Consider the following 17,123-nt stretch of genomic DNA (forward strand, 5'->3'; position numbering starts at 1 on the left):
TTCTACATGAGAACAGCTTATTTTCCCTCATATTTGGCCTTTTAAAATGTCCATCAATAAAGTTTTAGACTTTCTCCATAAAACACAAAGAAAGAAAGAGAATCTGCATGGATTGTTTTTTGACTTCTGTAATCTCCCAATGGCATGGGACTTGTTCAACTTGGCAATGTAAATCTCCAACTTAAAACCAATGAAAAATCAGGGTTTTTTTTTTTTTTTTTTTTTTTTTTTTTTTTTTTGCTTGGGTTGTTTTGTTTTGTTTTTGTAAAGCTTCCTAGATCTTTCAAGAGGTTTCCTTAGTAGTAAAAAGGTAACTTGCTTGATTCTTGGGATTCATACAGACCAGTCTGTCCTCAAACTCTCAAAAACCCTTGCACTTCTGCCTCTAAGTGCTGGGACTACAGTCACATGCTACCATGCTCAGCTATAAAGAAAGAAAAAAATTTAAACACTGAATTATTCATACCTCTCTTGGCTTTCCCACCAGGCCAGGCATCTGGCTTCACCTGTGTACAACCATGTTTCTCAGTCTTACATAAGAAAACAGCCATACAGTCATTATTCAACGAATACCTACCTATCCCCTAAGGTAACCACGATGATCTGCCTATTAATATCTTCATTTCAAATCTTAAGGGCTGCTACATAAAGTCACATGTGAATGAAATTTAAGCACTAAAGAAAACACGGAGAATGAGACTTCCAGATGTCAGACCTTAGTAAAAACAGGAAGAAGGCAGCCCGTGGTGGTTCCATCAGGTCGGCAGAGATACGAAGTAGCATTGTGAACCTGAAAGAGCAGAGACACAGGGATCAGACTCTCCATCTATAAATCTCTAAGAGATGAGCTAAGGAAGCCTTTCATTATGGGGACTGCTCCACTTGAATGATTCCAGGGTACGGAAGTGTCGCCACCCGTTACCCGCTAGTCTACTCTCATAGCACAGACATTGTTCTGCCCCCTAATTTCACATCTGTTACTCTTCTCTGTTCAAAAGGATATTGGAGGCAGGAGCTCCCTGGGTCCTGGGGGAATCTGAGAGCTTTTAAATGCTATTACCAAATGGGTTTCTGTGTGTGGGACTTCCACAGGAGTCTTTTTAGACATTCTCACAGACACTATATTTTATTTTAAAATACAGTCCGGATTCATTGAATCAAAAAGGATAAGCTATTGGCAATGAAGGGTAAAGTAAGTAATGGAAACATCTGCCGATCTTATTTTTAATGTGAGCTCTTTCAATAAAGGGGGATAGAAATTATGAGTGAAAGGAATAAAACTCATTTATTGATGTGTAAAAAAATCTCAAGGCACTGAAACTGTTACTGAAGCATTCATCTCAGGAAGTAAAAGCTTTCAGAGTTGTGGATGGAAGACAGAAAGCAGTCAATGGAATTTTTTTTGTGTGTGAAATTGCTTATTTTCAAGTAATCTGGACTTACTTATAAATCCATAGCCATCTGATAACATTCGTCTGAATGCACAATGGGACACCACAGTGCTGTGGAGATACTACGGCAGTGACAGATCTTATTCACTGTCCCAGGAATACATTTTACTGGCTTATGTTTTGGGAGGCCTGTTTCTTCCTTTTCACTATCATTGACATCTAAAGAGTACATGAACGCTTTTATAGTATTGCCCTGGGTCAGACATTGTTTGAAATGTCATATAAAAACCAACTAAGAAACTTCACGACACCCCCCAGGGGACTGCTGGTATTATCAACTCCAGTTTGCAGACAAAGGAATTAGGCCCAGAGAGGTTATGCTGTTTTCTCAGAAGTCCCTTCAGTAAGTGGATAGAGCTGGGATTTGAACCCAGGAACTCTGACTCCCATAGATTAAACTTTTCTTCTCATTGGCTGTAAGGAAGAAATGGTGAGCACTTCAATCTCACATCTGTAAACTAGGATGTATTACTCAGAGTTCTTGTAAATAAAGCCATTGACAATGTACTCTGCATATCATTGTAGTGTTTGCATCGTCATATCAACGTATAGCTTTCTCATCTGAATCTCACAATAAATCTGGGCCATATTAAGAAGCATCTCGAGTTTTGCCCAGCCTAGTCTATAGCCTGGGAAGGAGTAGGCACCGATGACCGGCTTCCTGCTATTAAATATCTAGCATGGTGGCTAACATTCAAATAAATTCTAGTTGATAACTAAAAGCCAAACTCTTGAGTTAAAACTACCCTTGGTTTTGAATGAAAACTGTAGTCCAGTGGTTTAAAGGAAATATCCATTATGGCTGCCGTTTCTGGGTCACTTATTCTTGCTAGTTCCTCTCCAGTTTATGAACACAAATGTCTTCTCTCTACCGAGTCCATCTTTTACACATCGCGTGTGGTAGTTGTTATGATTCTCATAATATCGTGGGTAATAAAAGCTCAGAGAAGGCGTGGGGGGTGTCCTGGAAACCTTCTGCTACTGTTGGATTTAAAGATTTACATCATATCAATTCTTTACAGGCATCTATCTGATTTTGTCTTTTACTTAAGGAGCAAAGCTGATGGTGTTTGGAGAGAAAACCCACCCCAGTCCCTTCCCAGAATCTGCTCTTTCTTTGATAAAGCAGTCTCGCACGGACCTCAAACCAATATTTAAAAACAGTATAGCGAAAGCAAAGAATTTTAATTGATTTTTTTTTTCCTAAGCTATACTGTTTGGCCTTCTAAGATGAGAAATTTTCCTGTTGGTGTGTGAACTTTATTGGTCTCTTTAAATAAGCTAATGAGATAGGCTAACTGGACGGAAGGACAGAGGGGACAGTCAGAGCTAAGGCTTCCTATTTGAAGGCTGGCGACTTACTGGTAGTGTGGCTGTGATTACAGATTATCCTTAATGAGCAAAAATGAGAACATTAACCACTAGTTTTTCTTCCTTCAATTGTGTTTTTTTTTCTCTCAGAAAATATTGCACAGGAATGTGTCAGTTAAAATCACACTCCTACTCATAAACCAGAACGGCCTGCTTGCTCCTGAACTCAGCTCTTTGAAGGCCAGAGGCATAATTACCTGTTGGCCAGGCACAGACAAGGGCTGAATCACAGCTGTGGTCACTCCTGCCTTCGGAGATGAGGGTCCTATCGTTAAGGAAACGGACGTTGTCTTCTTCTGAGCTCTGGAAAATAGGGAAGCGAGTGTTAGAAGCTTGTTATTGCTGTTGTTATTGGTATTGTTGTTGCTGTTGTTGTTGTGTGTGTGTGTATTTTAAATCAGCAATTGTTCTTTAAAATATATATATTTATTTTTTTTTTGGATTTGTGTTTTTTTTTTCGAGACAGGGTTAGCCCTGGCTGTCCTGGAACTTACTTTGTAGACCAGGCTGGCTTCGAACTCAGAAATCCGCCTGCCTCTGCCTCCCAGAGTGCTGGGATTACAGGCGTGCGCCACCACCACCCGGCTCTTTAAAATATTTTTACAGAAGCCCTGGGTTTCTTTTGTAGACCCAGTGTACTTCCATTAAAATTTGTTTCAGAAGTTGGAACTTATCAAAACAAATTGCCAAAAGGATAGAACAGACTTTAATAATCACACAGGAGAAAGAAAGTGAACCAGAGGCAACTCGCACTGATAAAGATTTTTAAGGTATTATTATTTCAAATCCCAAGAGAAAATAGGAACTTGGAAAGCTTCGGTCTTTATCAGTTAGCAAATATTTGACTTCTTTACGGTACGGTCCTATATTTAACTCAGTTTTAATGTTTATTTTAGGGCTGACAGCTGTCCCTTTTGCTGGCTTCTAAATTTGTTGAGAGTGGCTTGGAATTTTTGTCTTCTCTTAGTGCTGAGACTTTAGTGTCGTAGAAGAGAAAGACCCAGGGGAGCCCATTGCCAGGCTCCGTGTGACCCCAGAGGGTGTGAAATCTCTGAATCTGAATTCTAAAGTAAATCAGGAAAACTGTACAAGTGTATATACAACAATCTCTTCTTTAGCAATGGTGATTATCTGATGTTGAATGGGCATGATTTTTCAAGGAATATACTATTATTTTATTATTGTAATAGTCTTACAATACAGGACTTGTATTAATGTGTAAAGATGTAATCAGGGAAATTAGCATCTTTAAATAGATATAACTGTTATGTATTTACTAGCAACCAAAAACATTTGTTAGCACATTTCACCATTAATGGAATTTTCTACCAAACTCAGGTAGACTTGGCTATATTTTTGTAAAATAGAAGAGATAGAGGAGACAGTAACTTTTTTTTTTTTTTTTTTTTTTTTTTTTTTTTTTTTTTAGTAACGCATATCTCTCTCAGTAGGGATAGAGCAAATTCCGTCCTTTTCAGATATAAGGTCTAACTAGCAAAAAAAAAAAAAAAAAAAAAAAAAAAAAAAAAATCTTTATCCAATGAAAAGAAAATCCATTTTTGGCTCAATTAGACATTTTGATTCTCATTGGGACCTAACTGATTTTCCTCTCAGCCCTGCCATTTCTTTCATCAGCTCAAAGGCTGTCTTTGCAGCTAACATAGCACTTGGCTCCAGTTTGGCATACGGATGATGAAACACAGACCCCCCCCCCCCCCACACACACACAGTTTAAAGTAATACGAAGCAAACAATTGTGTCCCAAATCCAAACACTCCCTCTCTGATGGACACGGCTTGACCATTCGCAGCCCAGCACACCTGGCTTCAAACCCCGGAGGCTCTGCTACCCCTCTTTGTCACCAGGGCCATCAGGGGACTCAAAAGCAACTCACTGCGGCATAGCTCCAGCTTTTGACACAAAGGATAAGCTTTCGCTGTCAGAGTCCGTCGAACTGGCTCCTGGAAGACATTAGCGGCCATGAGACAGTTAGGACACGAGCAGTACCAGCCTCTGCACAACTTCCAAAGAGCATAATGCCTTCGTTTGTAAACAGCAACCTGCAAAGTCTAATTTGTGCTATAAATAGACATCAACATTGAGGATGATTCAGTGTTGAATCAATTTTTATTGCCGTTTCTTCTGAAAATAGTCTTTTAACGGTACTATTAATAGCTTCCTTTAGGCCACTGTGCTTACAGTGTCTTATTTGCTTCCTTTTTTTTTTTTTTATCTCTTTGGCCATCTCAGCCGTCTTTTTACAAGGCTAGACAACTATGAGACACATGTGAGTGTCTTTGTGGAAAAAACGCCCCTGGTTTTAAACTTTAACCCTGGGAGATCACATGGGGTGGGCTGTGGATGTCTTCCCTTCTGTTCATCAGAAGCAGTTTCCAGACTCTTCATCTGAATGGGTTTGGTGCCTAGACAGCAGTAAAGTCTCACAGGTCTTTTGTTGACCTTGAAAACAGTCATGCTGAGGTAACTCAGTTGGAATGTTTGCTTTGTCCCTTCCCAATTCTTCCTGTGTGGGTGTTCTTCACCTGGCTCCTGTCTTACCAAGAAGGCTCCGGACTTTCCATTTCTTTCCCTCCTCTAATGTCAGATTAATTCTTTCCTAGCATACACCTTTCCTATGAAGGCACGAGAAGATGTCTGATTTTAAAGGAGAACTCCTCAAATCTGACATCCATCCCACAGACTTCATGATTTGTTTGCCACACTTCCTGCATTTGCAAGTCACGTGATCCTGATCCACGTGATCCCGATCCACAGAGTTGAATGTACTCAGTGGCGGCCACGGCTTAGGGAGCTGGGATGTGGTCCCAAAGACATTCAACCTGTGCACAGACCCTTGCAGAGTCCTGTTCTTGGGAGCACACAGACAGAGGAGCCAGAACTCAATACCTTCTATGGTAAAGCAGGGAAAAGTCAAGCTGAGAGAGGGTGTGGGCGAAGAGAGGAATGGAGTGAGCTTGCAGTTGTAGGTAGGGAGCACGGAAGGCTTGCAAAGGATGACGGGAGGGAGAGGGCGGCTCCTTGCCATATCCCAGCTTCCTCCTTTGTCCCTGCAGCTACTCCCTTTCCTAGGACACACTCGTGCTACTCTGCCTATTCAGGGTAGCCTTTGTCTGTCTTCTCTGGATTCTGAGGGCTCCTTGTTTACACCACGCATGTCACCTCTCATTTCTGCAGAAAAATGATCAGTCCTCTGAGAATTCAGGGAAGGTTGAAAAAGGAATTACCGAACTGTGAATGGTTAATACGTAGTCAGCGGTCAGCTTGGCTCCTTGCACCTTTGGATTATGATAACCTGTTATAACCTCGCCACGAAGTAAGTGATGCCCACTTTATAGGCAGGAAAATGGAAGGAAGGACCAAGCTGCATTGGTAATTTTGCAGGTGGTGACAGGCTGCACTCTGCTTTTGAATTGTCCCCCTCCGCCATTCTCCTCCCCCTCCCCCACAACCTTCTAGGCTGTGTGGATCTGGATTCCTCAGAGTGCTTAGTTCCATGCTTGCTCAGAGCTGGCCTTTATACTTTGCTGGATGCATGTGGTCAGAGAATTGCAAGACTTATCTGGGGACAGGGCTTGGAGTGAATGTGCAGCAGAAAACTAGCAGGAGGCTGGAGAGGCGACATTTGGGGCCAGTTAGACACACAGGGCAGGCCTGGTGTCTGAAAGGCCTGGAGTTTATTGGCAGGGCACTGGGGGTGGTGAGCTGACCGAAGCGTGGGGTTAGCCAGGGGAGGGGGGTGGGGGGAGGTTGGTGGGGGAGGAGGGTGGGTGGGTGGGGGCGTGGGTGGTACATAAAAACAGGCAAAAGATATGGAAGCAGTAGAAGCAGACTTTAGAGAGAGGAGGAGGAGAAGGCTTACTCTGTGACAAAGAGGTGGGAGGAGCTAGGCAGGGAAAGCCTCTGGAACTACTAAGAAAGTTTGATAAATGTATGGGCTGGGCTACTCTGAGATAACAGCTTAATTGGAATCATAAAATGGATTTTAAGAGGAGCAAAGTCCTATGCTGGTCTCAAAGAGGTCAAAAATATGGGAGAAAAACCGACTATGGTCACCTGACTCCAAACATTTCTAGCAGGTTAAAAATAATTTTCCTGGTTATGATTTATTTGTATTTTAAAAGTCATTTTTTTTGTTTGTTTGAGAAACTTAGTGTGAGGGAGCACACACGTGTAAGCCAGAGGACACACACTTCACAGTACACACGTGTGAGTCTGAGGACAATCTCAACAGAGGCAGGTTTCTCCATCTACTCTTTTATGTAGGTTCTAAGGACTGAACTCATGCTGCCAGCCTTTGGTGGCAAGTGCCTTTACCTGCTGGGCCATCTTGCCGGCCCTACTAAAAGATCATTCTTGCTGGGTTTGTGGTTTATACTTCTATTTCCAGCACTGGAGAGACCAAGGCAGAAGGATAGCCTTGAATTGAAGGTGAATGTGAACTACTTAAGCAGTTGAGTCCTAGACTAGCTTTGACTAGTCTGACCCTGTCTGAACTACTGCAATAGCAATAGCAATAACAATAACAATAAAAACAAAGGCATACAGCAGGATTTATTCTAGGAGTCAGGCATTGTGATGCAGGACAAGACTTGAATCCTAATACAGGAAGATTCTTGTGAGTTCACAGCTACCTGTACTACAAAAGGAACTCTTTGTCTTAAACAGAACAAAACCAGCCAGCCAACCAGCCAGACTTTCTTGGACTGTAGCTACAGCACAGAGGCAGAGCTCCTGACTAGCACTTGGATGATCCAGGGTTTGGTCCTTACATAGACAAGTTTAAAAAAAATAAAAAATGAAAAGAAGTTTTCTTTCTCCCTTTTTGCAACTGATCATCTGAGAAAGATAGTGAAAAGCATTCAGAACCCTGGGGTGTTTTCTGCACCTGCCCTGCCCTTGTGGAATGTCAATGTCACCTTATTTCTCAGGTGTCCAAACAGCAGTGGCAGGGCGGACCAGATCAAATCCTTACAGTGCCAGCACCTTCCTTTCCCTCTCTTGATAGCAATTCCTCTCCCCCTCTCGAGTCTGCCCTTGTGGGTTAACTATTGCTCAGAAATGCTTATGACACGGGTAGATGCTTCAGAGACAATAACTTAAACTAAAAACAAACAAACACACAAACCAGGTGAAAAAAAAAAAAACTATTTGAAGGCAAGCGTGCCCAGGAGAAAGATAAGACATAGTAACATCCTGAAAGTGACTTAGGCCGGACTATGGCTTAGTGGCACAGTGGTGTGTGCTGAGCATGTGTGAAGCCCTAACGTCAGTTCCCAGCAACACACACACACACACACACACACATACACACAGAGGATCAGAAAATATTATCTTCATGATCTTTAGAATAGCCAGCACACTCTAGGATCAACCCCGTAGATGCTGACAATGATCTGATTTCAAAGCACAGAGCTACTGTTAAAGATCGTAGAGTAATCCATAAAAATATTAGGAAAATTATTTTAAAATATGTAATATGAAAAACAGCCTAAATATCCTTAGGTCCTCTATATACATTTTCAAATCCAGCCGAAGGAATATTTGCTTGGATATCTATTGGATATCGGACACTGGTGCACTATGGTGATCTGGCATTTGGGGCTCGACCTCACAGGTGCCGAAGGAACACTTGCCCATGCAATGTCATGGCATCCTTCCAAATCTCACTACTTAGCATTGAGCAAATACAAACCAATGCCAAGCAAGCAGTACCTGCCTCCTCGCGTCTCTCTTCTGCATTCCTGTCCAGCCTCCCTATCTTCCCATGCTGACATCCTGTCCTTTCCTCCAGATCCATATTCTTCATGCCCACAAGGTCTAGTTCTATCCAGCTTTGTTCACCAACACTTCAGAGCCACCACCCTACTACCCTCTTCAGAATCTTGAAGCTATACCAATCCCTATAAGTAATTATACAAAGGTAAGAGGAAGGAGTGGTAGAAAGTTGGAATGGATTTATTCACATGCTGTTCATCTTTCCTATTTACATATTCTTGAGACCATTCCTTCACTAGGTAACCCAGGAGGGGCACCTCTGTTCCCCATCCTATACCTACCTGAGCCAGGATCTTCTGCCTCCTTAAAGACTTTGTATCTTAATCCTTTCTCTCTTCTGCTCAATCTAATTTCCCTTATTATGTCTTTTCATCAGCATATAAACATATTCCAGTAACTTCTGCCTAAAAATAAACTATGCTTTATGACCTTATTGACTTCATATTCCTTTCCAGATATTGCCACTGTTTCTGCTGGTGACTTGGCAAAACTTCCTGAACGACTATCTAATATCTGCTACTGCTTCTACAGTTTGCAGACTTTTCTCATCTAATGACACCCTGTCCTCGAACTCCCTCTTGCTAAAAATCACCAACAATGCCCTGCATTGCTAAAGGCAGAGGTTTGCTCTTTGACCTCATCTGACTTCTCAGTAGAATGGACACTGCTACCAAGTTCCTCCTTCCTGAAGTCCCTTCCTTTTCCTCTGGTAATGTTTGGTTGTAACTACTTGATACAATGTATCATCAGGAAGACATGAGACATTGTTTTGGTTGATCCATGAGCATGTCTGTGATAGATTGTCTTGATTATGCTAATGGACATGACAAGGCCCCAGCCCACTGTGGACAGTGATATTCCCAGGCAAGGGAACTTAGGCTAAAGCTAAAGAACAAATTAAGCACTATGAAGAGGACAAGCAATGAGTTCTCTCTGTTCTTGACTATGGATATCATGTGACCTGCTGTTTCAAGTTCCCACCATCTTGAATGTCCTGAAACACTGGACCCAAACCTAGAATTCTGAACTAAAAGAAACCCTTTTATCTCTAAGTTGCTTTAGTTCCTGTCACCTGGCTGATGAGGTCCAGGTACCTTGGAATCCTTTTCTGGCCTTCCTCACCCAGGCCTTTGCACGTGGTCCCTCTGCCTGGAGTGCCCTTTCCACTGCTTCTCCTTCCTTTTAGATCAAAAGTCACCTTTTCAGAGTTGCTTTCTACACACCCAACCCATCAACTGCTTTTACGTCCTTCATAGACTTGCCAGGATTTCTTGACTTTTAAGGATTTTCCTGGACTTTTTCTTCTGGACAATAAGCTCCAATAGTTATGGATTTGCAAGTGGAAGCTCTGGGTTGGGACCAGTGCCCATTTCACAGCAGTTATCAAACAAACATATGAGGATGGAAAAAACAAAACAAAACTTTACTCTGCCCTGGAAAATGCTACCAAACCAGAGCAAAGCAAGGGTAATAGCAACCCCAGGGATAGGAAGAACTTCCTCTTATTCTGAGGCAGCAAAGAAGTGGAAGAGTTGTCTGGGTTTGAATCTTTCACTTAGGTGAGCATGCAAGCATGCATACACACACACACACACACACACACACACACACACACACACATACACACACACACGGTGGAGATATCCAGCCATTATTTTATTTATTATCCTGTTATTGATATCATTACTACTATTGTGTGTGATGTGCACACTCCTATGGCACATATATACCACAGCAATTTCGGAGGTCAGGGGAAACTCTCGGGAGTCTCTTCTCTTCTGCCATCTGGGTCCCAGATTCATGTTAGCACGCTTGACATTAAGAGGCCCTACCCACTGTGCTGTCTCATGGGCCTAAACAATGGCATTTAGATAATTTCCAACTAATAATAGTTTTTGAAACATTCAGAAAAGGTTTTTTGCTGATACTTAAAACTTTGCCACTTCTCTGCTTCTGGTAACCCTCCAGTGTCTCCTTGCTGATGCAGAATTAGCAATGTGTTTGAGCAAGGCCTGACTGCATCTAAGCAGCGCTGGAATCAGTGAATGCAAACATTTCTTCCTTGGACTCACGGTGGGATGAAGAATGTACCTGACCTTCTCATTCACGTCACTGTTCTCAGGGATAAATACACATTATAATTTTTCACTTAAAACTTAAATGTTTATCCATATTTAACGAGGTCAGGGTTACCCAGTTTCTATAGTAATTTATGTTATTCCTGGGAAGATGAATCTTATTGGCTCTTTACTGGCCCAGCTCCTCTATCCTTCCTTCAATCTGTATAAGGTTGTACACCATCTAAATTTGAAAGGATAGAAAATAATACAGCCTAACTCTAATGACCCCAAGAAGTCAGAAGTTTAAAATGCTATCTCGCTTTGTTAGAAACTAGATAAAAGGTCACATTCCAGAGCCTGCCTTTTGTTTAGACCTAGCAGAAAGGCCTTGAATAGGTGATCCTGGCCCCATAAGGTAACTGGAAATGGGCTAAGCTTATCTTGCTTCTGTAAACTGCTTACGCCATTACCCCTATGCAGGAGTTCATGCAGCTATAGACATTCAAGAAAATAGGAAACGAATTGGTCCACTGAGCGCGGGCTCCGATAATTTAAACTGATTGGCCTAAAAACTATGGAGTGGTACAAATCGATTGGCTCACATTTTGCGGGCTCTCCATGCTAAGAAATGATTGGTTTGTGATTTGAGGCCTTTGTCGTAAACTTATAAAAGCTGCCGCAATTTGGCACTCGTGGTCCACAGTCCTCTAGCCCTGCGCGGTGTACAGCTGTGGAACCCAGAATTCTGGAATAAAGAAATCCCCATGTAATTGCATCAAGACTGTTTCTTGCGAGTGATTTGGGTGTCGCTTTCCGGGGCGTGGGGTGCTGGGACACTCTCAGTTTTTGGGGGTCTTACAAATTCACAAAAACGTACGACCAGGGGCTCCAGTTCACTGAGCATCATGGGAAAACTATGCATCGGGAAAGAAAAATCCAGCTTATTTCTACCAAGCCTCCAAGTAAACAAGGCATTGCATTTTAAAGTGTTCTAAATGAACAGGCATGAGATCATAATGTGCAAGCAGGTTTCCTTCAGTCCCCTCCACTGTGCTGTGCAATGCCACATGAGGGTCACTATGGAGCCTGCCCATTAGTGACATTTACTAAGAACTCATGATAGCATGAGAAGTCTTTTGCCATCGAAGTTTCATTTATGGAGCACTTTGAAATATTCATCATTGTGACGGAGTGCCTCAGAACCTAGGCTTTAACTTGGGAGAGCCCCTCTCAGTCTGGGTCTGCTGCTCATTTGCAAAATGGAAATCAGAGAAATGCCTCAAAGGACTAAGAGTGAAGCTTAAATAAGTTTATCTGCATGTCTTTGTGTGCACTTTCCAAGTGCCATGTGGGTAGTAGGTATCACCCAAGAGCTGTTTGCTTTTCCTAAGAAGAGAAGGTTGCTTGAGATCCCTGGCAATACTTAGTGCAAAGTAGAAAAATCCTTTCAAAAGCAAAGGTACCCGTTTTGAGTCAACAGTACTTGTTACTTTTAAAATTCTTTTTGTCAGTTCTTTTTTTTTTCTTTTTTTTTCTTCGATATAATTTATTTACATTTCAAATGATTTCCCTTTTCTAGCCCCCCCACTCCCCGAAAGTCCCGTAAGCAGTTCTTGAAGGAGCTCTAGACAAGAGTTTGGGGGCCTTATTTTCTTTTGCTTTCCTATAAAGTAGTATAATATAATTAGCCAAAATAGCTGAAAACTGAACATCAACCTAGTAGAGGGGCCTCAAGTATTTTCATGCTTATTCAAAAGTTTAACTCTTATTTTAAGAAGCAATTGACTTATAGGACAGTCATGGAGTTGTAGATTTAAAGGCAATCTAAGAAGGGTGGCTAAAACCTTTCCAAGTATTTAAAAATACTAGTACCAACGCAAAAATAGTTATACTACCTCAATGGTACTTCACTAATCAAGCTTTCCAATTTCACCAGGTGTGGTCATGTTAAAAAAAAAAAGATTAATAATTGGCCAATAGAAGAATTCCAGTCTCTCAAACTGCTCTCACAGCACTGAGTTTTTAAGCCATCCGCACCAATGCATTCAAGTTCATGGTTAATTAGTGGAAATGAGGGAGTCTCAACAACAACGAAAACAAACAAAAGCACAGTGCTCAAATTTAGTAAAAATGAAAACATTTCAAAGTACTCCTCACCTCTAATTTCCACGAGTGACTTCTTAAACCTTTTATAACTTTGGATGATAAAGTATTATCATTCACTTAAGGCAGGGGTGTGGGGGTTGGGGGTGGCTAAATTGGATGCTTTAAATTGTAAATAAGTTCAATCAAATATGGTGGAGAGGAAAGGGAGGGTTGGTTATTGTTGGTGTTTTGTCTAAGCTCCACCCCACACCTACCTGGCAATAGCCAGGTATGCCCCGCCCCATGGATCTGGCCCACTATAAGAGGGGCTACTTGCCTCTCCTCTCTCTCTTTGCTCTCCGCTCTCCCACATACTCTCACCTCTCTGCCCCTTGGGCTCTTCCCCACTCCACATGGTCATGGCTGGCCTCCACTCCACTTCTCTACTCTCTCTCTATTCTCTCTCTCTCTCTCTCTCTCTCTCTCTCTCTCTCTCTCCCCCACTAACTCCCATCCCCTACTCTGAATAAACTCTATTCTATACCATGCCTGTGTGTGTGTGGTCCCTCAGGGGGCAGAGGTGCCCAGGCAAGGGACTGCCTGGGCACCCCCCCCCATGCTGTTGTGCCACACTCCCTTAACCCCCAATCCTCTCCTTTTAAGCCCCCTTCAGTTATGGTGTGCTTACAGACAGGAGTCTAGCATGGCTGCCTTCCGAGAGACCTAACAAACAGCTGAAAGAGTCAGATGCAGATACTTACACCCAACTAATGGACAGATGTCAGGGACCCCTGTGGCTGAATTAGGAAAATGTGGAAGAAGCTGAGGAGGAGGGCGACCACATAGGAAGACCAGCAGTCTCAACTAACTTGTTTTCCTGAAATCTCTCAGACACCAAGCAGCATATACCAGCTGGTCTGAGGCCCCTGACACACAGACAGCACAGGACTGCCTGGTCTGGCCTCAGTGGGAGAAGATGCACCTAACCCTCAAGAGCCTTGAGACCCTAGGGAGTGGGGAGGTTTGGTGGGGTGGGGAGGGTGAAGACATCCTCTTGGAGACTGGGGTGGGAAGAGAAATGGGATGAGGTGCAGTCAGAGGACAGCAAAAAGAGATTAAAGAACTAAAAGAAAAGAGTGTTGGCATTAGGCACAGTTGGTGCCTGCTTGACTGTCAGAACTGTTCAAGGAAGAATTCAACATACTCCAAGAGGTTTTGTTGTTTTTGTGGGTGGTGTTTTTTTTTTTTTTTTAGGATAAATAAGGCTTAACCCATCTGACAACAGTGCCATTTGCTTTGGAACATTGTATACACAGGACGCAAGGATGCTTGAAGAAAACAGCCAGAAGACCATCCACCCTTCCCCTCTCCACGCCTTCCTTACCTTCAATGAAGACCTCTGCGGACGTGCTGTCTGAGCCGCTGGGGTTTGTAGCCAGACACGTGTAACGGCCTGTGTCGTCTTCGAAGGCCTCAGCAATGACCAAGGTGTGCAGCTCCCCGTGCTCGCAGCGGATCTGGATGTCAGGACTGTTGTACAGCTCCTTCCCCTCACAGAACCATCTGCGGGACAGCGGAGGACAGGGATGACAGGGATGGGTGAGGCATGGTCTGGATGCTGAGCAAAGCTCATATTGTGCTGGAAGACGCTTGCTTGATAAAAGATCTGTGCCCATGCTACACATGGAAACTGAACCTAGACTGTGAAATTAATGACTAGACATATTTAGCCCACAAAGGATTTCTTTGCAAAGCATCTTGCACATTTTAGGAACCTTAAATTAAGGGACCTCACTGAACTTGTAAAGACCGTTGGGTTACAAAATTAAGGGACTAAAACATCAAAGTGTCTTAACAATATGTTTTATAATGAAAGAGTTCCCATGATCGTTATAATTTTACCTATTATTCTTATGTAAGGAAGCACATAAAAAATATGAATTCCATGCTCAAAATATCCGCAGTGCTCAGGAAACACGGTCATTAATGTCATTTCTACTGACCAGTAAGACTGTGAGTCCGGAGCAGGTCAGGGTCCAATGCCTTTGCATTTCTGATTTTCACAACAGTTTCTAGTTGCTTGGCTCTCCACGGTGGAGAGAGAGGGAGCAACTGGGCTGTACTTTATGCTTGCTAGCTAGCGCTTTCTTTGCCTGAAGAGTGGGAGAGAAGAGATTGACAGAGGCTCCCTCCCACAGACCTTTGATTTCCCTAGCTCCTCAACTCAACAGTAGCTGCTTTAACATAAAACAAAACAAAACAAAACAAAACAAACCTTCCCCTCAAACTTGCTAGTATGAAGTGTTTTCTAAGAAACACAGAGGAATGTGCTGGTTTAAACTAAGAATCCCAGAGATTCTTGATCTATTTTTTTCCATTCATGCCACCAAGAAATTGGCTCTGTGTCTGATATTCTGTAAGATTCTATGGGATTGGCACCTTTTTGTGAAAAGATGATGACACCCGGCGGGGGTGGTGGGGTGGGGTGGTGGTGTCACACTCCTTGAATCCCAGTACTTGGGAGGCAGAGGCAGGTGGATTTCTGAGTCTGAGGCCAGCCTCCAGGACAGCCAAGGGCTACACAGAGAAACCCTGTCTCAAAAAACAACAACAACAACAACAAACCTAACCAAACAAACAAACAGAAAAAGATGATGACACCGGGGACTAATTTTTTTAATTGGAGTCATGGGATGTAGACCCTTATTTCATCTGAAAATAAAGCTTGTGAAACAAAGGTACTCACTAATTCTCAGAGCGCTAACCCCAGAAGCCACATTAAAAACCACTCACAGATACTTACAAGAGATCAGCCATGACTTCAGGAATTAACGAATATAACATAGTTGGCCAATACCATGAATCATTTTATGTAATGTGGCTCATATCATTTGGGGGTGGTGACAGAAGTCTTTCTTGATTCTGGGGTACAGTGTGATTGTTCTGGTTTGCACAGAGTCCTAGAGATTCTTTCAGCTTTCCGCCTTGTCTCAATCCCTTCCTTCTCTCCTTCCCAGCCACAGTCCAGCGTGCTACCCACTGTCACTAAGCAGCGATATTGGCTTTAGGTGATCCCTTATCTCTGAAATATGATAACGTCCATGTCCGTCATTAGACTCAACCTCTTGAATTTCTTCCACCTGTCACTCCTTAAACTCCAGGTCTGTCATTGATTGGCTTCCCGGTGACTTCACCTTAGCTTTATTTTCGATTGTTCTTTTTATGATAAACGTCTGTTTCTGTCAAATATTCCAGGGACTCTCTACACTGATACATTGCCTCAAGGGTTACTCTCCTACCCTTCTTACCCACACCTTCCCTTCTTTGCAATTCTCTTCTGATCCTTTGCATTAATCCTCATTACAGATGTCTTCTCCCAGGCCAAGCCAAAGGCTTACTCAATGGACACACTCTACTGACCACACAACTGCTGAGTGTTGTCTAAACAAAGGAACAGAATTGTGTTTGGTAAACTCTGAAATGAATATGGAGTTTGTGCATCTGTTCTGGCAGTAGTTTTGTCTTCCAGGAAAAAAAAAAAAGAAGATATAATACGCTCTTAAGGGAAAATGCATCATGAAAACGTACAGGGAGGTTTAAGAAGAAGATGTCCTTGGTGTGGATGTACCTCAAAGAGAGGTCTTTGTCAGCTATACGTAAGTATGTGCAGAATCACATAACTCAGCAAATGCATAGTCTGCAGCCTGTCTTAACATGGTTGCCAGCAAAGCCTACTTGATCTACTTCTGAATGGCTGAGAGGGGAAAAATCAAGGGAAGAGTAATATTTTGGGACACTGGTAATTATAATAACCTCAAACTTTGGAGTCGATAAAGTTTCCTTTTTTTTTTTTTAAATATAACCACATTCATTCATTTATATATCTCCTGTGATTGCTTTTAGCTTATGATGGAGGGGCAGGGAAGGAGTTTAAATACACTACCTCGCTGAAACTCAGTTTGGAGGTAAAGTTCTCCGATGCCTGCTTTTTGGTTTCTCAGACTGTGGGCCTTGGGACAGCTGACTCAGCACCACCTGGAGTTCTTAGACATACAGAATCCAGAGTCTCATCCTATGTCTATCACTGCAGATCCCTTACATCCAGATCATTTTTTTAAAAAGGTTTATCTATTTATTATTATATGTAAGTACACTATAGGTGTCTTCAGCCACTCCAGAAGAGGGCATCAATATCTTGTTACGGATGGTTGTGAGCCACCATGTGGTTGCTGGGATTTGATCTAAGGACCTTTGGAAGAACAGTGAGTGCTCTTAACTGCTGAGCCATCTCTCCAGCCCCCAAGTCCAGATCTAATATGCCCTGAGCTAACCCTTATCAACAACTCATGAGTCTTCATTC

At 42.6% G+C, this 17,123-nt stretch overlaps 1 protein-coding gene across 1 annotated transcript in view; it reads right to left on the minus strand.

Annotated features, from left to right (window-relative positions):
- LOC127668480 (palladin-like) overlaps positions 1-15,580 on the minus strand; it is a 38,412-nt gene extending 22,832 nt beyond the window's left edge. Inside the window, exons 1-5 of the mRNA XM_052162127.1 lie at positions 15,567-15,580; positions 14,148-14,326; positions 4,717-4,783; positions 3,020-3,125; positions 716-790 (exon numbers count right to left, since the gene is read on the minus strand). Of these exons, the coding sequence (XP_052018087.1) occupies positions 716-790; positions 3,020-3,125; positions 4,717-4,783; positions 14,148-14,326; positions 15,567-15,580 (441 nt within the window). The remainder of the gene's footprint in view (positions 1-715; positions 791-3,019; positions 3,126-4,716; positions 4,784-14,147; positions 14,327-15,566) is intronic.
- Positions 15,581-17,123: the final 1,543 nt, after the last annotated feature.

This window comes from Apodemus sylvaticus, chromosome 18, assembly GCF_947179515.1.
Source record: "Apodemus sylvaticus chromosome 18, mApoSyl1.1, whole genome shotgun sequence".
In the NCBI taxonomy this organism is placed as follows: domain Eukaryota; kingdom Metazoa; phylum Chordata; class Mammalia; order Rodentia; family Muridae; genus Apodemus; species Apodemus sylvaticus.